This window comes from Chiloscyllium punctatum, chromosome 25 (assembly GCF_047496795.1).
Source record: "Chiloscyllium punctatum isolate Juve2018m chromosome 25, sChiPun1.3, whole genome shotgun sequence".
NCBI classification, from domain to species: Eukaryota; Metazoa; Chordata; class Chondrichthyes; order Orectolobiformes; family Hemiscylliidae; genus Chiloscyllium; species Chiloscyllium punctatum.
In genome coordinates this window covers 75,864,068-75,891,990 of record NC_092763.1, presented here as the reverse complement: position 1 = coordinate 75,891,990, position 27,923 = coordinate 75,864,068, and the positions used below count along the sequence as shown (strand labels likewise).

Below are 27,923 nucleotides of genomic sequence, written 5' to 3'. Positions count from 1 at the left end.
ATGCAGTGACACTGGGGTAAGGACAGTAATAATGCAGTATGAACAGTACTAGTGCTAAAATGATGCAGTGACACTGGTGTAAGCACAGTAATAATGCAGTATAGACAGTATAAGTGCAGTAATGATGTAGTGACACTGGAGTAAGCACCAGTATAATGCAGTATGAGCAATATCAGTGCAGTAACGATCAGTGACACTGGGGTTAGCACAGTGATAATGCAGTATGGACAGTATCAATGCAGTGACACAGGGGTGAGCACAGTGAAACTGCAGCATGGACAGTATCAATGTAGTAATAATGCAGTGGCACTGGGGTAAACAGAGTAATAATGCAGTGACAATGGGGTAAACACAGTAACACTGCAGCATGGACAGTACCAATGCAATATCAATGTAGTGACATTGGGGTAAGCACATAAATAATGCAGCATGGACAGTAATAATGCAGTGACACTGTGGTAAGAACTGTAATAATGCAGTATGGACAGTCTCAATGCAGTAACACTGGGGTAAACACAGTAATAATGCAGTATAGACAGTATCATGTAGTGAGACTGGGGTAAGGATAATAATAATGCAGTATGGACAGTATCAGTGCTGTAATGATGCAGTGACACTGGGGTAAGCACAGTAATAATGCAGTGTGGACAGTATCAGTGCGGTAAAACACAGTGTCACTGGGGTAAGCGCAGTAATAATGCAGTGTGTACAGTATCAATGCAGTCATAATGCAGGGACACTGGGGTAAGGACAATAATAATGCAGTATGGGCTGTATCAATGCAGTAATAATGCAGCGACACTGGGGTAAGGACAGTAATAATGCAGCGTGTACAGTATGAATGCAGTAATAATGATGTGATACTGGGGTACACACAGTAATAATGCAGTGTGGACAGTATCAATGCAGTAATAACACAGTGACACTGGGGTAAGGACAGTAATAATGTAGTATGGACAGTATCAATGCAATAATAACACTGACACTGGGGTAAGGACAGTAAAAATGTAGTATGGACAGTATCAGTGCAGTAATAATGCAGTGACACTGGGCTAAGCACAGTAACAATGTAGTATGGACTGTATCAATGCAGTTATAATGCAGTGAAATTGGGGTAAGGATAGTAATAATGCAGTGTGGACAGTGTCAGTGCTGTAATGATGCAGTAACACTGGGGTAAGGACAGTAATAATGCAGTATGGACAGTATCAGTGCAGTAATAACGCAGTGACACTGGGGTAAGGACAGTATCAGTGCAGTAATAACGCAGTAACACTGGGGTAATGGCAGTAATAATGCAGCGTGGACAGTCTGAGGCTGTGAATCTGTAGTTCCACACACAACCGCGGGGCGGCACCGGAAATAGATACTGCGGCGGAAGTGACGTCGCGGAGCGAAGGCCGGAGCCGAAGGAGCTTCAGGTAAAAAACAGAAATGAAATTTAAAAATCGATAAAAACCACAGAGATCCGGATAATAGAGAGAGAGAGGGAGGAGCGGAGGTGAGGGGATGGGAGGGGATGAGGGGATGAGGAGGGTGAGGGGATGAGGGGGGTGAGGGGATGAGGGGGATGAGGGGGGTGAGGGGATGAGGGGGATGAGGGGGGTGGGGGGATGAGGAGGGTGAGGGGATGAGGGGGGTGAGGGGATGAGGGGGGTGAGGGGATGAGGGGGGTGAGGGGATGAGGGGGGTGAGGGGATGAGGGGGGTGAGGGGAATGAGGGCTCTAGGGTAAGGTTTGAGGGAAGTGGGAGGGTTTGAGGCTGGGGGGGTTAGAGAGGAGAGGGATTTGAGGGTGAGGGATAGTGTGGCTGAGGATGGGGGGGTGGTGAGGTTGGAATAGGGAGTGAGGAGGTTATGTTGGGATAGGAGCTGAGAGAGGGGAAGGGGTGTAACGGTGGTAGGGGGGCAGTTGGGGGATAGGGAAGAAAAAGGTGAACTTGTGAAGTGGAGAGGGGCAAAGACAGGGCTGGGTGAAGGGTCAGAAAAGGAGGAGGAGCAAGGGGGTAAAGGGTGGGAGGTTGGACAGGAGGGGAGAAGGGAGGGGAAGGAGGAGAGGGTTCGGGTTAGAGAGGGTATGGGTTGAAAGAAGGTTTGGGAGGGTAGGTGGGAGGAGAAAGGAAGGAATGTGAGTGGAGGGGTTGAGGAGGAGGATGTGGAGGAGGGGCTTATAGGTGCGGGTAAGAGAGAGGCAGACGGGGGTGAGATGAAGGGAGGTGAGGAGTGCAGAATGTAGTTGTGGGTGAGTGGGGAGGGATGGAGGGGAGAGGAGAGAAGAGAAGGGATGGGTTTGACAGATGAGAGAGGAGGAGGTGAAGAGAGGTTGGGGAGTATGAGTGAGGGTGGGAGGATGAGGGAGGAGCAGGAGTGAGGAGGTTCGGGAGAGATGGGGTTGGAAGGCAGTTGGGGAGAGGGAGTGGGGAGTGAAAGGTTGGAGGGGACGGAGTGAGGGAGGTGGGAGAGGGGTGGTGCATGTACAATAGAAGGGAGGATGGGAAGTTGTCAATGAGGAGGAGGGAAGTGATTGGAAGAGAAAGTGTAAAGCAGGAAGTGAGAAAGGGAGGGGGAGAGTAGCGGAGTAGTGAAGGTGGAAGACTGGAATGGGGGAGTGTATAGATAGGGAATAAGGGAGCATGTTTAGAGGAGTGTGGGAGGTGAGGGTGGAGAGAGAGCGACAGATGATTGAGAGATGAGCCAGGTAGGGAAGGGGAGAGGGTCGGTGTCAGAGAAGGGATGGAGGCAGCAGGGAATGGGATCGAGAGCAAGAAGTGGAGGGGAGGGGAGAGTATGTGATGAGTGAGGAAACGAGGGAGAGATTGTGCAGGGATGGGAGTGAGGAAAAGAGAGTGGGTGAGCAAAAAGGAAGGAAGAGGGGATTAGGGTGCAAGTGTGGCATTTCTACCTCTCAGCTGGCTCTGAAACATCCCAGAGCGCACACTCAAAAAAGGAGTTGGAGTTTCTGAACTCTCTCGCATGTAGTCCTCAGCACCAGCTAAAGCAATTCTGCTGGTGTATGGGATCTTTCTATGTGCAATTTTTTTGCTGCCTTATTCTTTAGAAGTGCCTCATTAGTTGTAAGGAGCTCTGTAATAGCTTGAGGTCATAAAAGGTGCTATAAACGTACCAGTCTCATTATTTTGTGCTTAATTCTTTTTATCACTTGATTTCCTGAATAGAGCGGGTGAATAGTCAAAAATCTGGCTGATATGAAATATATGCACAAGGAGATTGATGAGACTCCCAAATGGGCTCCAAAGGAACATTGATTAGCTGCTGCTGATATGTTAGTTAAAGGCAAGCATTAGGTAACATTGTTCCATGTAAAGTGATCCACAGTTGAACTGGTTTACCATGTTTAGTGGTGTAGGTGAAATCAAAGTTCATTGTTCCCTCTGAGCTGGCTAGTCGCTGAGCAACCTTTCAGTCTCCCTCACACATATCTGAATCCTTTAAGTTAACTGAAGTGCTGCAAATGATTTAAAGGGTCCTTGAGTAAAATTTCCCACACTCTCCCAAAGCCAACTATTGGATCCATTCGATAGAGTGGGCTGTATAGGTTCCCTCACTTTAATGCACCAAGAATGTCAGCACCTCATCCCATTTGTAGGCCACATCTAAGCTTATTGTAACTGACTCGTCAAGGTAGTCTTATTTCTTTTGGGTGTTCAAAAGAGAATTTTCTTTCCAGACTGCTAGGTACTTCCCTGAATCTGAACCCTTACTTTACAACGATTCCTGCCAGCCACTGTGCTCGCTAATTCCCAGGCCAACTCTCCATGCTTTCCACTCCCCAATCACCTTTCAAAACGATCCACCTTAGAAATGCTTTTCTCCCTATTCAAACCACAATCCTGTTTTTCTCTGCCCCTTGGGAACATACTATCACAAGCCTGGGTTGCTTGTTTCTTTCCCTTCGTAAAATAAATAGCAAGCACGGGGCAAAATGACCCTTCGAACCCGCTCTGCCTTTCAACAAGATAATGGCGAGTCTTCAACTCCCCACCTGATTTCCATCTCCCTTAATTGCCTTGGTGTTGCTCTATCATATTGGGTGTCAGTTAGCTCAGTTGGCTGGATGGCTAGTTTGCAATGCAGAGTAGCAGCAATAGTATGGGTTCAGTTTATGACTGAGATTACCATGAAGGGCTCTCCTTCTTAACTTCTCCCCTCTTCTGAGACCTCAGGTTAAACCACCACCAGTTGTGTCTCTCTAATGACTACTGTACATGTAGTTTCTGTGGTGACTTTATGTTTGTGATCTTTAGTAACTCATTGAGTTTAATGAAAATGTTTCCTCATGTTAACTTTTTTAAAATGTGTTTACAAGTAAAAATAGCCCAATGGCCTGTGGAGAATGTACAAGTGGACACCATGTTGGACGATCACTATCAAAGTATAGAAGAATACAATGTTCTGACTTTTTCTGTTACGTTGGGTTGAACCCATTCTTGCCCTGTCTTCACTCTCTGCCAGCAAAGATGTCTACCTGGATAAATCTGATTATACTAAAGATGTTCCCACTTAGTTGATCCAATATCTTGATCACAACCAGGTTAGTTAGGAAACTTGCAGAGATATTAAAATGAGTTCTGCAGACTTCACATACTTTGGCTGAAGTACTTCAGATAGAATTAGCCAGACTTTACAACTAAATGATGCAACAACAATTGCAATCCATTCCAAGCATTCCACAATTTGAGGTAAATGTTACTTCTGGGAGGGATCTCATTCTCCAGAGAACGCCAAAAATGTCTACATTGGAAAAAAGCAGAATACCTCAGATAGAAGTATAAAATGCAATAAATATTCAGGCATTTGTATAGCTTCTGATTTACTCAAGCTTTTCTTGACTGGACTGTCAGCAGAAAACGTTCAGTGCCACCTCCCATAATTTGATTGTAATGCAAGGACCTGGAAACTGTTTTCATTGGCTGCTGATGACTTGCTGTTCCATGGCAAAGGTGCAATGTGGCCACACAATTCCACAGAACAAGGAGCAGGGAAATGAGTCAGATGAAAGCCCAAGGCCACTTTTCTAACCATTACTGATTACTGAAGGATTTTGGCACAGATCTGGGAGTAGTGAAGTGCTAGAATACAAGGGCAGGGATGTATGAGGCTCTGGTCAGACTAATTTGGAATATTCTTAGCCGTTTTGGGCCCTGGACTGAGGGAAGGCTATGCTGGTCATGCAATGGGTCGAGAGGAGGTTCACAAGGATGATCACAGGAACTGAGGTCTTGTCATGTGAGGAGCAGTTGAGGACTCTGGGTCTCTACTCAGAATTTAGAAGGCTGAAGAATGAAACTAATGGGACGCTAAGAGACCTGAATAGAGGGGATGGAGAGAAGATCTCTCCACTATTCGGAGAGACTAGGACCTGAGGGCACAGCCTCAGAATGAAGGAACAACCCTGTGGAACTGAGATGAGGAACTTCTTCAGCCAGAAGGTGGTGAATCTGGAACTCTTTGCTGCAGAAGGCTGGAGACACCAAATCATTGAGTGTCTTTAAGACAAACAGGTTCTTCATTAGTGAGTGGATTAAGGGTTACTAGGAGAAGGCAGGAAATTGGGGCTGAGAGTATGGTAAATAAAGAGCATGAAAGCATGGGAAGGGTTAAAGCATGAAGACCACTGGTGATCTGTTGCAAGGGGTCTGTGGAAGGCAGGATGGGATAAGAATAGTGGAATGCTCTTACACCAATTCGCAGAGTATGGTTGAGGCTGAAAAGTCACTATGGTGAGATGAGTTAACACAGTTCATAAAGTTAGCCTCTCTGTTAGGTATCATTATGACAAGATTGGGACCATAAATATTTGGGACATGACATTAAATATCTAATTAACAAAGAGACCTTGGAGTGCAGGTTCATAGCTTCTTGAAAGTGGAGTCGCAAGTAGATAGGATAGTGAAGAAGGTGTTTGGTATGCTTTCCTTTATTGGTCAGAGTATTGAGTACAGGAGTTGGGTGGTCATGTTATGGCTGTACAGGACATCGGTTAGGCCACTGTTGGAATATTGTGTGCAATTCTGGTCTCTTTCCTATTGGAAAGATGTTGTGAAACTTGAAAGGGCTCAGAAAATATTTACAAGGATGTTGCCTGGGTTGGAGAATTTGAGCTATAGGGAGAGGCTGAACAGGCTGGGGCTGTTTTCCCTGGAGCGTCGGAGGCTGAGGGGTGACCTTATAGAGGTTTACAAAATCATGAGGGGCATGGATAGGGTAAATAGACAAAGTCTTTTCCCTGGGGTCGGGGAGTCCAGAACTAGAGGGCATAGGTTTAGGGTGAGAGGGGAAAGATGTAAAAGAGACCTAAGGGGCAACTTTTTCGTGCAGAGGGTGATCCGTGTATGGAATGAGCTGCCAGAGGGAGTGGTGGAGGCTGGTACAATTGCAACATTTAAGAGGCATTTGGATGGGTATATGAATAGGAAGGGTTTGGAGGGATATGGGCCGAGTGCTGGCAAGTGGGACTAGATTGGGTTGGGATATCTGGTTGGCATGGACGGGTTGGACTGAAGTGTCTGTTTCCATGCTGTACGTCACTATGACTCGAGTACAGTCAGCCTGCTTGAGATCATTGACAATAAATATCTAATCATGACATTAGGAAAATATTAAGTGGGGTCTGGTTGAAAGACCATTGTTGCAAAAGATGTAACTTGCTGTTCCATGGCTGTGTATTTCCCTGCTGTGTATTTCCAGCATTTTCTGTTTTTATTTCAGACATTCAGCATCCACACTGCTATGCTTTTCACTTCGTTCGTAAGCGCACAACTTCATTTTCTTTAAATCCATATGGTTTGAAGTTTGATTACACCTTCGAACACATACAACTAGTTTGAAAAGCATTTTGGTGTAAGAACAGTCTGACTGGAGAAAATAGTTCTTCGTGTTCGTGCTTTTTTAAAAAAGAGATCAGATGTTGATAAAATAAATTCCTTCCCTGATGTACTGACAGTGAGGGCTGAAGCTCCTGTCCCATATAATATCTACTTATCACGAATGGAATTTTTAACTATTGGGCTGAATTGGGAAGAGAAACAAAAATTGCTGGAGGAATTCAGCAGCACCTGTTGAGACAAAAATACAGTTAATGTTTCAAGTCCAGTCGCCCTTCGTATTCATGGACACCTCACTGTTGTGGGAATGATGGCAACCAATTTGCAAACTGCAAATTCTCAGGAGGAATATTATGCTGATCGCCAAGTAACAGAATTTGGTGCTGTTGATTGAGTGATCAGTAGTACCCAGGACAGTGGGAGAGATCTGCTCCTTCACCTTGAAGCAGTACCATTGGGCTTTTAATGTCCACCTAATGCTCCATCTCAAAACTGATTTCTTTGACAGTGTAGCACTCCATTGCTACTGCTCTTGGTATGTATCTGGATTTTCGGTTCAAGTGTCTGGGTCTACAATCGATATTTACCAATTCAGTAACTGTCTTACAAGTTTAACCGAGTTCTCAGTGTTAAGAAATTGCAGATCACAAGGCTTCTGTGAAATAGAAACGTGGCATATAATCATAATGAGGGGGAAATGTGCAGGGCGATGGGTCTCATTATAAAGTGGTATTTGTGGTAACTGGAGAATAGGATGAGCCGGGTATCTTTTTGGGGAGCTGGTACAGACGTGAGGGAACAAATAGCCTTCTGTATGATTCGTTGGTAGTGGAGTTGATGGCAGTGCCTGTAGGCCGCAGGTTTAACGTATTCACATGAACACTGTATGAAATCTTTCCTTTATCTGTTCTTGACAGGTCCCTACCTGCATAAAAATGTCAGATGATTTGTATGGCAAGTTCCTAGCACCAGATGAACCATTCCCCTTGCTACCACAAAGGGGACACACAAGTGATGTTGCCAGCCTTGACATTAGTGATTTTGGCTGCCAGCTTTCATCATGCCACAGAACTGATCCATTGCGTAGACTTCATACCAACAGGTAGGTAACATCAAGTCAACTGTCCAGTATTACCTTCACTCATGCCAAGTGGTCTTATTACTCCATTTGTCTGTAATGTATGGTACAAGATTAGATGACTGTATAAACTGTTATCTCCTTTGGCAGTTTTTATCCTAAGGAGAGGCAACTCATTTCTGTTTAATGTTTGCAAGAGAAGCAGATTTGCGTAACCTGAGTTAAACTAAAACTGTTTTATCAGATATTGTTATTTGAAGAAATACAGGTAGTTCTTCTATAACGTGTTGGTTGTTTTCTTGTGCAACCCCGTGTTATAGAAAAGTCGTGCCTTAGAAACAGAGCTTAAGTTGTTGGCTCAGTAATTGCGTTACAGCTAACACTTGTTTTAAAAGTTTGTGCTTTAGTAACAGTGTCCCCAATTCGTCAATGGCGTTACAGCAAATTCACATGAACGAGATGCACATTATAGCAAAGCGACCTGTACATGGAATAGACTTCTTGGGTTGGCCTTAAACGGGTTTATTTTCTTACTCTTGTAGAATTGGCTGGCCCTTAAAATATTTATTCATTACAATATTTTAATTTGGATAAGTTATGCCTTGCCTTTACCAACTGAATTAAGCTGCTTTTGTAAATGCTAATGTTTTCACTGTCACCTTTCTTTTATTCCTTCCTGAGTGTGGGTGTGCCAAGAAGGAACGCATTTTTTGTCCATCGTTTATTGTCCTTGAACTGCGTGACTCGCTTGGCTACTTCAGAAGGAGGTTAAGAATTTGCTACTTTACTGTGGCTCCAGAGTCAAATGTTGGCCAGAATAAGTAAACATGGCAGACGATTTCATGGTGATCATCACTCAGACTAGCTTTCAATTCCAGATTGTGTTAATTAAGTTCAAATTCACCAGCTACAGTGGTGCAATTCTTTTTATCAAAGTGTAAAACCTCACCCTTTCCCACAGAGTATTCCATCTAACACCTCTCTACCCACTCTCCAGCTTGTCCAAGTCCTTCTGCAGCCTCCCACTTCCTCAACATTATGTATTCTTCCACCTACCTTTGTCATCTGTACCTCCATCTTATGAGCTGTTATGGAAAGGTTGTGATAATGCTAATGCTGTCACTATAAAAAGATAATTTTCTCATAGGTTTTTTTTGGAAGACAGCAGTGTAAAGGCAGAGGTGCCAAAGTGGCTGGGGAGCTAGCCTGAATCAATAGTCAAAAATCACAGTGTGAGGGTTATGGTCCAACAGGTTTATTTGATACCGCAAGCTGTCAGAGGCCCTGCTTCTTCCTCAGTTAGTTCGTGAGGGAGAATGCATCAGGCACAAAATTTATAAGCAAAAGATCAAAGGATCGTATAACTTACGCAAATGTATTGAAAAGCCGAGATGGCTATTAAGTCTTTAATCAGTTAGAATGGAGGCACAGGTTTTGATTAAATAGAATCTAGATTAGAGTGGTGCTGGAAAAGCACAGCAGGTCAGGCAGCATCCGAGGAGCAGGAGAATCGACGTTTTGGGCAAAAACCCTTCATCTGGAAGGGCTTGAATAGTATGTAAATCCCAGAATTTGTTTCAAGTCACTGCCTCAAGATAACTTCAGGATAAAGTTGATATCTCAGGGCAGACAATGCATTTTAGATGTGAGGCCATGTTTCGAGTCTGTTTGTTTCTCAACCTGGAGTCAGACTGGTTTTATTTCCAAAGTAGGAATTTATAAATTCATTGTGCTTGCCATATAATGTATTTAACTCTTATACATAGCAAAGAAACTACGAGTTGCATCTTAATAATAATAATCTTTATTCAACACAATGTTATAATAATAAAATACAAACTTAACAATTTACACTAAATCTAATTAAATATCTTGTGCTTTAACGTAACTCTGGATGATCATACACCACCATACTAGATTTTGATCCACGTGACAATGATTGCCTGGTCTTCTCCCTGTGGTCCCAGGGTGTTTTCTCTTCTTGGTAGTTAGTCTCGAGTTATTCCTAATAAAATTCAACCTGGAAATAAAGACAGTCTAACTGCAGGTTGAGAAACAAACAGACTTGAAACATGGCCTCACACCTAAAATGCATTGTCTGACCCAAGGTGTCACCTTTATTCAAATAAAACCCAAAGTTATCTTGGAGCAGTGACTTGAAAGAAATTCTGGGATTTGCATATTAATCAATCGAAATCTGCACCTCCATTCTAACTGCTTAAAGACTTAATAGCCATCTAAATCTGTTCAACACATTCACCTAGGATGTATGACCCTTTGATATTTTATGTATAAATTCTGTGTCCAATGTATTCTCTCTCATTAGCTGCCTGAGGAAGGAGCGGGGGCTTCAAAAGCTCACGGTTTCAAATAAACCTATTGGGCGGTACGGTGGCACAGTGGTTAACACTGCTGCCTCACAGCGCCAGAGACCCAGGTTCAATTCCTGCCTCAAGCAACTGTTTGTGTGGAATTTGCACATTCTCCCCGTGTCTGTGTGGGTTTTCTCCAGGTGCTCCGGTTTTCTCCCACAGTCCAAATATGTGCAGGTTAAGTGATTTGGCCATGCTAAATTGCCTGTAGTGTTAGGTGAGGGGGTAAATGTCGGTGAATGGGTTGCTCTTCAGAGGGTCGGTGTGGACTTGTTGGGCCGAAACGCCTGTTTCCATACTGTAAGTAATCTAATCTAAATGGGACTACAACCTGGTGTCATGTGATTTTTGACGTTTTCTGCCCCAGTCCAGCACCAGCACCCTGACATCATGAATCAATAGTGTAAAAGCCTTTAAGTTTTTCAAAAAAAGCAGTTTAACAATGGAAGGGAAGTGTCCAGTTCTCCCAGTTCAGATTTTACTAGTTTTTTTTAGCTGTCACAGTCACAAGATGTTTTGAGTCCAGAAGGGTTACAAGCTTCAGTAAATGATTCCTAACTGACATTTTCTGAAATTTCTCTGGATATTTTTCCCTTCTGCCTGTAAGAATCTGTATTTGAATTTACCTTTTTGCAAAGGGTGTGTTTATGGGATGTTACTACTTTGGAACAGTTAATTAGTTAAGTTAGTGAAATAAGTATTTGGTTGAATTTTCCAATAGTTAAGTTATTCTAAAATCCGCTTTCTTATGTTCGTGTTTTAACTGTAGTGTTTAAATAAAATGTATTTTGCTTAAAGCTGCATCACACTGGGAATACCCAACTCGCATCTGCCTTTAAAATAAGAAAAAGTTAGGGTCTAAGCTACCTTAAAATATTTTGAGGGGGTTTGGCCTGATCCATAACAAGGGCATCAAATGATGGCTTTGCCCACAAAGCTGCCTTCTCATGAAAGAATGTAAAAATTTGGCAGTTTACACTTTGTTCGTCCCTTGTCTCCCTTTTGTTTTGTAGTTGGGTAATATGCAAGGCTCACAGATCAGAAAGCAAACTAAGCAATAAACACAAATTCAGTGTTCAAAATACAGGTTCCTTTTAATAGTCAACCAGAAGATACCTGAATGGGTTGAATTATGAAATGACACATGTCTGGGGCAGGTGGGACTTGACTCCAGACCTTCTGGTCCCGAGATAGGCTTGATAGCATTGCACCATAAGAGCCCTCGAATGTCAACTATATTTTCTAATCAATCTGTTCAGAAGATATTATTACATATTTCTGAAGCAGATGTCATTTGGAGTCAGGTGTCTGGGTTTGGTGGTAAAAGCCAAAAAGTTTCAAATGAACCAGTTCAGAGACATTATGACACATCTCTGGAGCAAGTGGGTCTTGAACCCAGGCCTTCTGGCTCAAAGGTAAGGGCACTGCCACTGGGCGACATGAGCCCTTAGGTCAACCAGAAGAGCTCCAGAGTTGATTGATGCTCATTGAAACTTGTATTTGGACAGGGACTCTTGGAGCACATTGGTAATATCCCTTCCTCTGAACCAGGAGTCCCATCTGCTCTCAAGGTGTTGAATGACATCTCTAAATATCTAAGAGCTGAATTCAGTAGGTCTCTGATAGTGCAATAGTAGTTGTCCTCTCTCTGACCCAGAAGACCTTGGAGTTCAGGTGGCACCCTGCTGAGGTGGAGGTTTGCTGCTGCTTCTTGGACTGGGGCTGTTGTAATCTGTTGCTGCTTGGCTTGAGCTGTTTGAAAGCAATTGCCGCTTCGACTGGAGAACTTGGTACACCTTGCTATGTGGACTAGAAAGCGTTGCTTAGACAAATGACTGTTTGATGAAGTCATTGTTATTTGTACTAAGAGCAGTTAAGAAGCAACTGCTATCTGGGCTGGGCTGGCTTGGGAAGAATTGTTACTTGGATCTGAACTACTCTACACTTGGTTAGAGCTGTTTCTTTAAGGGGTGGGCAAGGCTCTCTCCATAATGGTGACTTCCACTTCCATTCCAGAGTCACTGGTGGCAGCTGCACTTCCTCAGCCCCCACTGTCTCGATGGTCATACAGTCATACAGCATTGAAGCAGACCCTTCGGTCCAACCAGTCCATGCTGACCATAATTCCAAACTAAACTACTCCCACCTGCCTGCTTCTGGCCCATATTCCTCCAAACCTTTCCTATTCATGTATCCAACCAAATATCTTTTAAACATTGTAATTGTACCCACATCCACCACTTCCTCAGGAAGTTCATTCCACACGCAAACCACCCTCTGTGTAAACATTTGCCTCTTATGTCTTTTCCAAATCTCTCTCTGTTCACCTTAAAAATGTGCCGCCTAGTTTTGAAATTCCCCATCCTAGGGAAAAGACAACTACCATTAACTCTACCTATACCTTTCATTATTTTATAAACTTCTATTAGGTCACCTCTCAACCTCCAATGTGCCAGTGGGAAAAAGTCCCAGTCTTTCTGTACAACTCAAACCTTTCATACCCGGCAACATCCTGTCACCATTTCAGTTATTTACAAAGAGCCATAGACTGAAGACCTCCATGAAACCAGGCAAGAGCATCAAGGCGTGCTCTAAGGCAATGGCTGCTGTCATCAGCCTGGCCGCCGTTGTTGCCATGTTGAAAATGTATGGTCAGGCTGGTATCTTTTTAGGACCGATCAGGCAGTGCACCTATCCCTCATGAGGGGACTCACCATGGGTGGGACTTGCTGGCCGACCTTATAGAGGCTTCCACGTTGGGTAGTTATTTCTGACATTGGGCCCTATGCTGTTGGTGAACTCCTCCTCCCCCATTGCATCAACTCAGAGAGGTGAGACCAGGGATTGCACTGTTCCCATTCAATCTCGAGAAGTGCCTCCTTCACTATGTGTATTCCTTCCTGACGCCAGGTTTACATGAGCCTGGCCCTGGAGGAGGAGACCGAGGGGATGTTTATAGTTATCCATGAAGCGATTGTCTACAGTGCCTGTAGGATGGCAGATGGAATGCAGTGCCATTTGTGAAAGGGGGCAGAGTACGTCTGCAAGAAATACCCCATCTCCGAGGCTGCCAAGATAACCCCAGTAGTTCCCAGTGTCGCCCCCTGCAACGGCCAACCCCCAACACCAGTATCAACACCCAGGGACACCACAAATGGGCCCTATGCTGGAAGTAACTGCCGGCATGGCTTCCAGCAGAGACTGGGGTGAGAGTCCTTGTAGAAGGGAGGTGTGTCACAAAATTACAAACCTTAAGGCCACCCCAGGATGCGTCCCCTCAAGCCCCAGAGCCTATTGTATTCCCCCTGTCTGCATTGTCCCAGTGAGGCTCCACAAAAGGGTCACTGCAGCGTGACAGTACCCCGCTGCTCTGCCCGTGTTGCCCCAACGTGGGGTCTCTGAGCCTGGTCATAAACCTAGAGGTGTAGGGGGGCCTTAACCCAGACCCCAGCTTAAAATAATCTGAGACAGGAGCTCTGAGACATTGAAACATTGCCTGAATGTGCCAGTCTCACAAACTCACCCCAGCCTTTTCTGTTTAGGGAGAGGTTTGGGAGGAGGAAGGTAACAGGGTCGCAAGATTAGAGTAAGGGATGGTTTTCCCAATGAAAAGGCTTTTTTTATATGGGGATTTGGGCGGGTTTGGGATGCAGTTTGATTGATAGTCCTGGGCCCCAGTTCCTTCTATTTTCCCATGAAGGTTGCAATCCAATCTTTCTTGCAAATGCTTTTAGTCGGTGACCACCTACATTCTGTTTGCCGGTTTTTGCCCATTCACCTAATCTATCGCTTTCCCTGTGCAACTTGACTGCCATCTATACTATTTACTGTGCCAACCATCATGTATGTGGTCCATATGGTGTCAGTATGATCAGCTGATGGCAAGTTTTATTTATAGCATAATGAGTGTCAGTTCTACAAAAGGGTTCCTCAACCTGAAACATTGCCTCTGCTTTCTCTCTACAGGTGCTGGCACACTTACTGACTGTTTCCAGCAATATGTTTTGTTGTTTAATGAGTGCCATATTGTTTTGCTAAATGCTCCTTTGCCTACAGCTGTGTTCCTGCTTGCATCGGTAATCCTCATCAGGTCTGTGCAAGGGGTGGAGACACAACTATGCAGCTGGAGGTGGAAATTCTGCATTTGAGCTTTGTTTTAGCTTCAGACATTGGTGTCTTAGTTACTACACCCTTGAGTGCAGCATCCAGCAGTTTCTGGATTGGCGTGAATCGGTGAGGGAGGAGAATAGTTTCTTTGAGTAAAAGTGAAAAGGAATTTCCAATTCTTTTTCGTCTTCCAGTGAGATCACTAGCTTATGCAATCACTTTAATGCCTCCTCGCTAAGAAGAAATGAATTGCCAACATAGTTCAGAACTCCTTGTTTAAGCTCTTGACTTAACCAGCACTGATCTAAATATGTATAGTATATTTAAGGTGCCTTTATTTTAAAATTGAATGATTAACTTTCATCAGTACTTCAAGAAATTAAAGCATTTTTTTCTCCTCAAACATAGGTGGAATTTGACTTCCTGTGGCACAAGTGTAGCAAGCTCCGAATGCAGTGAGGAGCTCTTCTCATCTGTTTCGTGCGGTGATCAGGAAGACTGCTATTCCCTGCTGGATGATCAGGAATTCACTCAGAATGCATCTTTTGACCTCTTTCCAGAGGGTAGTGTCTGTAGTGACGTATCTTCATCAATCAGTACCTATTGGGATTGGTCAGACAGTGAGTTTGAATGGCAGGTGAGCCAAAATTATTTTTCTTGCCTGCAGTTGTAGAATTGAATATTTGTACAGCTCGGAAAGTAGCCTTTATGCTATTTGCACCAGTGCTTCCTGAAGGAATTAGCCAGAAGTATTTCCTTTTCAAGTTTATATTGAGAGGATCTATTAAATCTGTTTGATGGCTCATTCGCGCAAAGCATCATGATATCTGCGTATATCTCAGCTGTAGGAAAGATTAAGTAAAAATTTGTTAAATTCATCCTAAGAATTTGAAGTTTTGAAGAAAGAAAATTTTACAGAGCTGGCAAGTCTGTTAGATTTATTTTTCTTTTTGGTTTAGAGAGAGTAGATAGTGAAAGAGTTGTTGAATTTGTTGGTAAGTTGGCAATTGAGACAACTCACCACTGGGAGAAGCAGCAGACTGGTTTCACACTCATGTGGTTTACTTAAGGACAGTGATGAATTAGTGCTGCATTATTTGAGCTGCTGTTTCTCAAATGGCTGTTTGACTCACTGCTCATCTCTGATGGATGCAAAAACTCAGCAAAGCAGGAGTCCTCCCAATGTTATGACCAATATTTATCACTTAAACACCACCTAAACCAGATTATGTGGTCGCTGTCTCATTGCTGTTTGTGAAATCTTATTATGCTCAAATTTACTGTGCTGTTTGCAGTGAAATACTTTGAGATATACTCTGATCGTTCATTATGGTAGGCACGTTTTGCACCCCTTTAGGTGGATTTGGATGAGAATTTGAAAATAAAGAATATCAGTGAAAAGAAGAGATTTGGTTGTGAGCTGAAAAGCTGGCAGCACATAATTGAACCCATTTGCATTGTGATTTCTTTCATTCTGTATCAGTATATTTATGGAGGAATGAATATGCATTTAATATTTTCAAGCAGAAAACTGGTTTCTTGTGAGATTTACAAGAATGAGTGCCCAAGAGTCAATGCTGTACACAGTCATGTTCGTCTGAAGCAGGTTTTCCTTACACCTGCTATAAGGAATTTCAAATGTAGGTTTGATTCAAATTTGTTTTAGAGTCAGCGTGTACGACATGAGGACAAAGCCTTTGGTCTAACTCATGCTTGCCGACGAGACATCCCAATCTGATCTAGCTCCATTTTCCAGCATTTGTCCCGTATCCCTCTAAACCCTTCCTATTCATATACCCATCCAAATGCCTTTTAAATGTTGTAATTGTACCAGCCTCCACCACTTCCTCTGGCAGCTCATTGCATACACACAATGAGCTGCCAGTGGAAGTGGTGGAAAGGTTGCCTCTTTTACATCTTTCCCCTCTTACCTTAAACCTAACCCTCTAGTTTTAGACTCCCCTACCCTAGGAAAGGCACCTTGCTATTCACCCAACCCATGCCCCTCATGATTTTATCATATCCAGAATAGGTCGATTACTACCAATTTTCCTTGAGCAAGTTCGCTTAGATAAATGTGTGATTAATGCATTTTTCTTTTCCATAAAAGATTAGGCAAATAAACTCAACTCTTCACTTTCATGACAAATTTTATTGCATGAGCAGCCAAGATCAACAAGGTCCAAGATACAATTCCAAATCTGTTGAGATCAGCTTGCTGTTAGATATTAGTTGTTCCTCCTCCTGAAATTTGTTATTCTTGCATCTGTCCTGGTGAATGCAAGATGGAAAGTTTCAACAGCCCATCACTTTATCTTTGCAGCAATACTCAGTTGCTTATTAAAACAAGAATTTCAGGTTATTGTGTTGCGTGGGTTGGCAGACGCCTTGCTGCTAACATCAGATCACGTATAAAAGGCTAACGGATGTTTTAGTGGGTGATTTCGTTGTTGTTCTCTTTCCCCTTAAAACAAACCATCAAATGTGCTGCTGGCAATCTCAGACCTGCAGTGGTTCTTGATTTGGAGCAGTGCTTGCAAGCCCATCTCAGATCATGTTTGCTGTCTGGACAACCTGGGTAAGCAAGAGAACATGATTCAGAGTTCCAGCCCCTCCTTTCTGCTTAAAATGTCTGCTTGAAGAAATGCATCTCATTTCATGCTGCAAAGCTCCCTTGGTGGAATAGCTTGCTGACTTTACTGTCAAAGGTAGCCAGCAATGCAACAGTAGTCCAGTGAGAGATCAACGCCTTCAAAAGATGGATGGGGAGCATTGGGATGTTGTCTTGTTTTCTTTTACAATGTGAGTGAGTGTTATAGCAAATTGTCAATGAGCTGTGATTATGAAATTTTTATTGAGCATGTTACTGTACGTTGCCAGAGACTTTTCCACCTTAGCTTTGCCTTACTGATTTGAAGAGTTGAAAGATTTCAAAAGTCCTTTTCACTTGATGCACAATCATAGTTTTGTCTTTAGCAGAGTTTGCACTTCATGAGATTGTGCATTAAATCTAAACGCTGATACTATTCTGAATGTAAGGCGTGTCTTTTTTTATAGCTATTTCAAATTAATTTGATCTTGAGGTTTTCTGTTTCCTTTCAAAGCTGCCTGGTAGTGATTTTGCAAGTGGAAGTGATGTCTTGTCTGATGTGGTTCCGAGTATTCCAAGTTCTCCTTGCCCTGTTCTAAAGCGAAGAAGCAAACAGCACAGAAGTTTAGATGAGCTTCCTTGGAGTGCAATGTCTAATGATGAGCAGGTATTTCGGGGGAGGGGTTGTGATATTCATTTCAAAGATTATTGTTTAATGTGGAGATTGCTAGGTTTTATGCTAAATTGACCCAGCTGATCTTCAATGAATGAGAACAGACAATTCCACTTGATAAAAGGCTGGCTTAGAAATATATAAAGTATAATTATATAATAATATAATAAAGTATATGTGTTTAGTATTTTATCTTCCATATCAGTATCACAGCACAGTCATGTAACCTGATTTTCTTGAAGGAGGTACGGCTTTTAAAATTAATGTGAGCAGAACTTAAACATCTCTCATGCAAATGTTGTAATTTTCATTCAGTTAGTGATGCAGTTTCCAAAAGTGTTAGGAGTTGTGATTTTTCAAAATAAAATAATATTATTGAGGTTGACCTGAATGGTAGAGCAAGTGAGGACTGCAGATGCTGGAGATCAGAGCTGAAAAATGTGTTGTGGAAAAGCGCAGCAGGTCAGGCAGCATCCAAGGAGCAGGAGAATCTACGTTTCAGGCATAAGCCCTTCTTCAGGAATGAGGAGGGTGTGCCAAGCAAGCTAAGATAAAAGGTAGGGAGGAGGGACTTCTTCCTTTCCCGCCAAACCAACCAGTACCCTTCCACTGACACTCTCCTTCAACTGACTGAACTGGTCCTCACTCTGAACAACTTCTCTTTCCAATCCTCCCACTTGCTCCAAACCAAAGGAGTAGCCATGGGCCCCAGCTATGCCTGCCTCTTCGTCGGATATGTGGAATAGTCCGTCTTCCGCAGCTACACTGGCACCATCCCCCACCTTTTCCTCCACTACATTGATGACTGTATTGATGCTACCTCATGTTCCCACGAGGAGGGTGAACAGTTCATCCACTTTACTAACACCTTCCACCCCGACCTCAAATTTACCTGGACCGTCTCTGATTTCTCCCTCTCCTTCCTCAACCTCTCCATTTCAATCTCAGGCGGCCGATTCAACACGGACATTTACTATAAACCGAGCGACTCCCACAGCTACCTAGATTACACCTCCTCCCACCCTGCCCCCTGTAAAAACACCATTCCATATTCCCAATTCCTTCGCCTCCGCCGCATCTGCTCCCAGCAGGGCCAATTCCAATACCGAACAACCCAGATGGCCTCTTCTTCAAAGACCGCAATTTCCCCATAGACATGATTGATGATGCTCCCCACCGCATCTCCTCCACTTCCTGCTCCTCTCCTTGAACCCCACCCCTCCAATCGCCACCAGGACAGAACCCCACTGGTCCTCACCTACCACCCCACCAACCTCCAGATACATCGTATCATCCTTCGTCATTTCCACCACCTCCAAACAGACCCCATCACCAAGGATATATTTCCCTCCCCTCCCCTATCAGCGTTCTGGAAAGACCACTCCCTCCGCGACTCCCTCGTCAGGTCCACAACCCCCACCAACCCAACCTCCACTCCTGGCATCTTCCCCTGCAACCGGAAGAAATGCAAAACTTGCGTCCACAACTCCCCCCTCACTTCCCTCCAAGGCCCCAAGGAATCCTTCTATATCCGTCATAAATTCACCTGCACCTCCACACACATCATTTACTGTATCCGCTGCACCCGATGTGGTCTCCTCTACATTGGGGAGACAGGCCACCTACTTGCGAAACGTTTCAGAGAACATCTCTGGGATACCCACACCAACCATCCCAACCGCCCCGTGGCTGAACACTTTAACTTCCCCTCCCACTTCGCCAAGGACATGCAGGTCCTTGGCCTCCTCCATCGCCAGACCATAGCAGCACGACGCCTGGAGGAAGAGCGCCTCATCTTCCGCCTAGGAAGCCTCCAACCACAAGGGATGAATGCAGATTTCTCCAGCTTTCTCATTTCCCCTCCCCCCACCTTATCTCAATCCCAACCCTTGGACTCAGCACCACCTTCTTGACCTGCAATCTTCTTCCCGACCTCTCTGCCCCCACCCCCTCTCTGGCCTATCACCCTCACCTTAACCTCCTTCCACCTATCGCATTCCCAACGCCCCTGCCCCAAGTCCCTCCTCCCTACCTTTTATCTTAGCCTGCTTGGCACACCCTCCTCATTCCTGAAGAAGGGCTTATGCCCGAAACTTCGATTCTCCTGCTCCTTGAATGCTGCCTGACCTGTTGACCTGAATGGTACCTAGAACAAAAACAAAAAACAAAGAAAAGTTACAGCCCAGGAACAGGTCCTTTGTCCCTCCAAGCCTGAGCCGATCCAAATCTACTGTCTAAACCTATATCCCTCTGCTCTCCACCTACTCATTCATCTGCCCAGACGCATCTTAAATGAATCTACCATGCCTGTCTTTACCACCTCTGCTGGCAATGTGTTCCAAACACCCACCACCCTCTCTATGAAATATTTGCCGCGTGTATTCCCCTTAAACATTTCACCTCTCACCTTGAGAGCGTGATCTCTCATTATTGTATCCTTCACCCTGGGAAAAAGCTTGTCTGTATCTGCTCTGTCTATACCCTTCATGATTTTGTAAACCTCAATCGGTCCCCCCTCAATCACCTTTTTTCTAATGTAAACAATCCTAACCTACTCAACCTCTCTTCATAGCTAGCACCCTCCATACCAGTCAACATCCATGTTAAACCTTCTCTGCACCCTTCCCAAAGCGTCCACATCCTTTTGGTAATGTGGCGACCAGACCTGTACACAGTATTGTAAATGTGGCCGAACCAATATCTTGTACAATTTTGACATGACTTGCCAGCTCTTATACTCAATACCCCATCCAAGGAAGGCAAGCATACTATATGACTTCTTGACCACTCCATCTACCTGTGCAGCAACCTTCAGGGTACAATGCACCTGCACTCCTAGATCTCTCTGCCCATCAACTTTTCCCAAGGTTCTTCCGTTCATTGTATAATTCGCTCAAGAATTAGTCTTGCCTAAGTGCATCACCTCACATTTGTCTGGATTGAAATCCATCTGCCACTTTTCTGTCCAACTCACCATTCTGTCTATACCCTCCTGTATTCTCTGACAGTCCCTTATGCTTTCTGCTACTCCACTAATCTTAGTGTCATCTCCAAATTGCTGATCATACCAAAAGTGCCCTCTTCCAGATCATTTATGTATATCACAAACAACAGTGACCCCAGCACTGACCCCTGTGGAACACCACTGGTCACCTTTCTCCATTTCGAGAAACTCCCTTCAGCTACTACTCTCTGTCTCCTGTTGCTCAACCAATTCTTTTTCCACCCTGCACACCATGTGACTTCACTTTCTCTATTAGTTTACCATGAGGAGCCTTATCAAACACCTTACTAAAGTCCATGTATATGACATCAACAGCCCTTCCTTCATCTATCAACTTGGTCACTTCCTCAAAGAGCTCTATTAAGTTGGTAAGGTACGGTCTCCCCCGCACATAACCATGTTGCTATCACTGATAAGCCCATTCTTTTCTAAATATAAATAGATCCTGTCCCTCGGTACCTTCTCCAGCAACTTTCCCACCACTGACGTCAGGTTCACTGATCTGTAGTTACCTGGAATATCCCTACTACCCTTCTTGAATAGGGGGACAACATGAGCAACCTTTTAGTCCTTCGGCACCTCACCTGTATTTAAGGATACCACAAAGATATCTGTCAGGGCCCCAGCTACTTCCTCTCTCGCCTCCCTCAGTAACCTGGGATAGATCCCATCTGGTTCTGGGGATTTGTCCACCTTAATAACCTCTAGCCTACCCAACACATCTTCCCTACTTATGTCAGCTTGATCCAGACTCATCAAACTTCTATCTCTAATCTCAACATTCATCATGTTCCTCTCCTCACTGAACACTGATGCAAAGTAATAATTCAGAATCTCACCCATTCTCTCAGGTTCAACACAGAGCCTTCCTTCGTTATCCTTTGTGGACCAATCCTTTCTCTAGTTACCCACTTGCTTCTTATATAAGAGTAAAATGCTTTGGGATTCTCCTTAATTCTGCTCGCTAAAGCTATTTCATGACCCCTTTTAGCCCGCTTGATTCCTCATTTAAGACTTGTCCTACTCTTCCGATATTCCTACAGGGGCCATTCTGTTCTTAGCTGCCTCGACCTTATGTACGCTTCCCTTTTCCTCTTGGCTAGTTGTACAATTTCTCCTGTCATCCACAGTTCATGAATCTTGCCTTTCCTCTCCTTTGCCTTCAACGGGACATGACTATCCTGCACTATCTTTGAAAGCCTCCCACATATCAAACGTGGACTTCCCTTCAAATAGCTATGTCCAATCCACATTTCCGAGCTCCTGCCTAATTTTGATATAATTGCCCTTGTGCCAGGTTAGTACTCTTCCCTTAGGACCACTCACATCTTTGTCTACGAGTATTCTAAAACTTACAGAATTGTGGTCACTGTTCCCAAAGAGATCCCCCACTACATCTTCTACCACCTGGCCTGGCTCGTTTCCCAGTACCAGGTTCAATATGGCCCCTTCCCTTGTCGGACTACTGACATACTGCTCTAGAAAACTCTCCTGGACGCTTCTTACAAATTCTACCCCTTCGAGACCTCTGGCGCTAAGCGTATCCCAGTCAGTGTTGGGAATATTAAAATTTCCCATTACCACTACCCTATTGCCTCTGCATCTTTCCATAATCTGTTTACCTATTTGTTCTTCTACTTCATGCTCACTGTTGGAAGGCCTGTAATACAGCCCCAACAATGTAACTGCACCCTTATTTCTCAGCTCCATCCATAATGCCTCACTACCCAAGACCTCCATAGTGTCCTCCTTTAGCACAGCCATGATATCATCCCTGACCAGCAGTGCAACTCCACCCCCCTTTTACTTCCCTCCCTGCCCTGTCTGAAGTGTCTATACCCTGGAACATTTAGTTGCCAATCATGCCCTTTCTTCAACCAAGTCTCTGTGACTGCAATAACGTCATACTCCCAGGCATCAATCCAAGCCCTAAGTTCATCTGCCTTACCCACTATACTCCTTGCATTAAAGTAGATGCATTTCAGGCCACCAGTTCTTTGGCAATTCTCTGTCTACTCTTCCCCTTATTAATGCTATCTTCATGATTCTTACAGTCTCCAGTCTCCACCTCGCTGCTGACTTATTTTCTCTTCTGGTTCCCAGTCCCCTGCCACTTTAGTTTAAAACCTCCGCAAAAGCAGTAGCAAAAACTTCCCTTAAGGACATTGGTTCCAGTCTGGTTCAGATGTAGACCGTCCATTTTGTAATAGTCCCACCTTCCCCAGAACCGGTCCCAATGTCCAACAAATCTGAACCCGTCCCTCCTACACCATCCCTCAAGCCACGTGTTCATCCTGCCTATTTTTTCATTTCTATGTTGGCTAGCACGTGGCACTGGTAGTGATCCCGAGTAATCCTTTGAAGTCCTCCTCTTTAACTTCTCTCCCATCTCCCTGAATTCTTCTTTCAGGACCTCATCTCGTCTTTTAGTTATATTGTTGGTGCCTGTATGCACCAAGACAACTGGCTGTTCACCCTCCCTTTTTAGAATGCTCTGTAGCCTATCAGTGACATCCCTGACCCAAGCACCTGGTAGGCAATGTACCATCTGGGAGTCTCGTTTTCATTCCTAAAAAAAGCTGAACTTTATTAAGTCTGAAAGTTGCATGGCTTTCAAGAGCAAGCAAGTTCCCTCAGTGTCCTGGCCAGTATTTCATTCCATAATTTAAATCACAGACTATTTGATCATCAGTTTATTTCTGTTTGCAAATTATTTGCTGTGTTTCCTACATTACAGCAGTCACTAACTTGCTAAAGTACTTCATTGGGTGTAAAAGTCTTTGGGCAGTTCAGACATCATAGACAACAGACAATAGGTGCAGGAGTAGGCCATTCTGCTCTTCGAGCCAGCACCACCATTCATTATGATCATGGCTGATCATCCTCAATCCTGTTCCTGCCTTAACCCCATAACCCTTGATTCCACTATCCTTAAGAGCTCTCTCCAACTCTTTCTTGAAATTGATTAGATTCCCTACAGTGTGGAAACAGGCCCTTTGGCCCAACCAGTCCACACCGACCCTCCAAAGAGTAACCCACTCAGACCCATTTCCCTCTGACTGATGCACCTAACACTATGGGCAATTTAGCATGGCCAATTCACCTGACCTGCACATCTTTGAACTGTGGGAGGAAACCAGAGCACCCAGAGGAAACCCATACAGACACAGGGAGAATGTGCAAACTCCTCATGGACAGTCACCCGAGACTGGAATCGAACCTGGGACCCTGGTGCTATGAGGCAGCAGTGCTAACCACTGAGCCACCGTGCCGCCCCATGAAAGAGACTATTGGAATAATTTATTTTGTTGTATGGGAAAGTCCAGCAGTGATTAACAGTCCTCCGGACTGTATAAATGAGTTCAAAGACGAAGAAGCTGGTATTATCAACAGGCTAAAGGGCTTGCATGTCTAAATTATTTGATTTCTCTTTTCTTGTGCCCTCATCCTCTACCATGTGACCCAACAATATAACGAGAAGAGGCTGTGCATACTACAATACTAATATTAATGAAAATGAACCTTCCAGCTCAGCGAGCAAAACTACATCCAGAACCTCAACCTGAGCTACAAATCTTCTCAAAAATTTGTAAATCTTAATTGGGTGTTTATCGGACTAGTATTATAGAAGGGAAAGTAAAAGGTAGGTTAGAGAAGGGAGTTGTAAATAATGGTTAGTTAATTATTCTGTTATACTTTCAGAAATAAAGCTGTTAATTTTTACTTTAAATAGTTCTTGGCCACTTGATTTTTACAGATTATTGCATGGGATAAACCTTTTCTGCGTTGCTGGTTTTAAATTAAGCAGGAGAGTTTACCCCATGTCATAACACTTATATCTATAACCCTTAGTTCCCTTAATGCTCTGAAATCTGTCTATCTCAGCTTAACAACCCAGCCTCTGTACCCTGTGTAGTAAAGAATTTCACAGCTTCGCTATTCTCTTGAGAGAAGAAATTCTTCTCATTTGTCTTAACAGGGCAACCTCTGACTCTGAATGTATCCCCTCTGGTCCCAGGCTCTCCCACAAGGCAAAAAATGCTTTCTGTATCTCCCTTGTCAAGCTCTATGTTTCAATAAGGTCAGCATTCATTCTTCTAAACTCCAAAGGGTATAGGCCTAACCAACTCCACCCTTCTTCATATGATAGTCCCTCCATACTTGCAGAGTGCTTCAGAGAACATCTCTGGGACCCCCGCACCAACCAATACCGCACCCCCCCATGGCTGGGCACTTAAACTCCCTCTCCTGCTCCGCCAAGGATATTCAGGTCCTGGGCCACCTCCATCACCACTCCCTAACCACCTGATGCCTGGAAGAAGAATGCCTCATTTTCTGTCTCAACACCCTCCAAACCCCCGGCATCATTGTGGATTTCACCAGTTTCCTCATTTTCCCCCCCCCCCCTCACTTTATCCCAGTTCCAAACTTCCAACTCGGCACTGCCCTCATGAGCTGTCCTACCTGTCCATCTTCCTTCCCAACGATCCGTTCCACCCTCCTCTTTGACCTATCATCATTAGCCCCATTTCTGTCTACCTATCGCACTCTCAACTACCTTTTCTCCCCCCAGCCTCACTTCCCTCTCATCCATCTCTCCACCCTCACGGCTCTCAAACCTCATTCCTGATGAAGGTTTCTTTCCTGAAACGCCGATTCTCCTGCTCCTTGGGTACTGTCTGACCTGCTGTGCTTTTCCAGCGCCACACTCTCGACTCTGATCTCCAGCATCTGCAGTCCTCACTTCCTCCATACCTGGATCAATCCAGTGAACCTTCTGTGCACTGCTTCCAGTGCCCATATAGCTCTCCTAAGATAAAGGGATCAAAATTGTTCACAGATGTGGTCCAACAAGTGCATTGTGTAGTTTTAGCATGATTTCCCAGTTTTCATGCACCATTCCTTTGAAATGAACACCAACATTTATTTTGCTTATTGCTTGCTGCACTTTTTAAAAATTCATTTTTTGGATGAGGGTGTATTTAGCTCTGCCAGCATTTATTGCCCATCCCTAATGGCCCAGACGGCAGTTAAGAGCCAATCACATTGTTCTGAGTCTGGAGTCACATGGAGACCAGATAAGGATGGCAGTTTCTTTACTAATGGACATTAGTGAACTAGATGGGTTTTTCCTGACAATTGACAATGGTTTTCATGGTGAATGAAACTCTTAATTCCAGATTTTTATTGAACTCAAATTCCACCATCTGCTGTGGCTGGATTTGAACTCTGGTCCCCAGAACATTACCTGGGTCTCTGGATTAACAGTCCGCGAGTTCTGCAGACCTCACCAATTGCCTTTTTGTGTGATTGGCAAACTTGGCAACAGTGCATTCACTTCCCTCATCTAAGCCATTAATATATAATTATAAATAATTGTAACTATTTTCTTTCTGGTTTTTTACTTCCACTTTTTGTCGGGCTTTATGTGTGCTGTTTGTTTATGGTTAGTATTTAGTTTCTCATTGCTGCAGTGCCAATTCAAATCTCTGCAGTTTCTTGTTTACAAATATGTACATTTTGCCATTCTACAGACAAGTGCAGTATTTTCTACAATGTCTCAAAAATCTTTAATAAGAATGTTCCATAAGTTAAACATTGCACCAGTTCTAGAGCAAAACATTGATTGTGAAGGCTCTTTGTTATTTATCAACTTCGATTCCTTGCTCACTTTCATTAACTGGGACATTGCTCAAACAATGATAAATGTTGCATCCAGTAATCAACCAGTTCCCAGAACTGATTTAAAATTCAAAAGCATGACTACAAAGAGAAGAAAGTAAATCATAAAAATGAAATTTTGTCTCTATCCGACCGAATGCAAATAGAACATGTATTGAACAATTTATCTTAATTGCGAGTGATTGTAAATGTTTTCCTCCTTATCATTTCTACTCATTTCAGGTTGAATATATTGAATACCTGAGTCGTAAAGTCAGTACAGAGATGGGTCTGCGGGAACAGCTGGACATTATTAAAATTATTGATCCAAATGCTCAGATTTCCCCTACAGACAGTGAATTTATAATTGAGCTGAACTGTCTAACAGATGAAAAGCTAAAACAGGTAACTATGAAGATCAGATTTAAGTGTGTTTAATGAAAGCCATAAGTGTATATTCCTGTAAAGGATTAATGCACTCAAACAGATGCTGTATTTAAAATTTTTTTATGAAGATGACAGCCTTCTTTTATTTCATTTGTTTTCTCTGGCTCTCACATTCAATTCTGTAATATAAGTCTGAGTGTCACTGGCTCAAAGTCAATATTCTCCTTATGCTTGCAATTTAGAATTAAACTTTGTATTAGCAAGTGAATGCAAATTGTACATCACCGTTTGCAATCACGTCCAATTAGAGTCATAGAGTAATACAGCATGGAAACAGAGCCTTCAGTTCAACCACTCCACACTGACCATGTTCCCAAACTAAACTAGTCCCACCTGCTTGTGCCTGGCCCATATCTCCCCAAATCACCTTTTTGTGGACTTACCCAAATGTCTTTTAAACATTGTAACTGTACCCTGTATCCACCACTTTTTCTGGCAGTTGATTCGACACATGAACCATTGTCTGTGTCAAAAGGTTGCCCCTCATGCCTCTCTCCTTAAAAATATACCCCAGTTTTGAACTCCCCCACTCCGTGGAAATGACCCTTGTCATTCACTTTGTCTATGCCCTCATTTTGTAAACATCAATAAGCTCACCCCTCAATCTCTTATGCTCCAGTGAAAAAAAGTCCCAGCCTACCCCACTTCTCCTAATAACTCAAACCCCCCATTCCTGGCAACGTATTAGTAAATCGTTTCTGAACCATGTCCAGTTTAATAATATCCTTCTTATAACATAGCGACCATAACTGCACACAGCACACTCCAAACGAAACCTCACCAACGTCCTGTACAACCTTAATATGACATCTCAATTCCCATACTCAATGGTCTGACCAATGAAGGCAAGCGTGCTAACTGCCTTCTTAACCATCCTGTATGCATGTGATTGAAATTTCAAAGAATTATGTACCTGAACCCCTCTGTATTTCTGCTCTACAACACTATCCAAGGCTTGACCATTAATCGTACAAGTCTTGCCGTTATTTGTTTTAGCAAAATTCCATACCTCACATTTATCCAAATTAAATTCCGTCTGCCAGTCATCAGCACATTGACCCAATTGTTCACGATGACTTTGTAATCTTAAATAACCTTTTTCACTGTTCGAATACATCAATTTTGGTGGCATTTGCGAACTAATCAT

At 43.7% G+C, this 27,923-nt stretch overlaps 1 protein-coding gene across 1 annotated transcript in view; it reads left to right on the top strand.

Annotated features, from left to right (window-relative positions):
• Positions 1-1,365: 1,365 nt before the first annotated feature.
• The window catches only part of fam199x (family with sequence similarity 199, X-linked), a 35,018-nt gene continuing 8,460 nt past the window's right edge, over positions 1,366-27,923 (top strand). Inside the window, exons 1-5 of the mRNA XM_072595581.1 lie at positions 1,366-1,421; positions 7,762-7,946; positions 14,810-15,038; positions 17,506-17,658; positions 26,573-26,734. Of these exons, the coding sequence (XP_072451682.1) occupies positions 7,780-7,946; positions 14,810-15,038; positions 17,506-17,658; positions 26,573-26,734 (711 nt within the window). The 5' untranslated portion in view covers positions 1,366-1,421; positions 7,762-7,779. The remainder of the gene's footprint in view (positions 1,422-7,761; positions 7,947-14,809; positions 15,039-17,505; positions 17,659-26,572; positions 26,735-27,923) is intronic.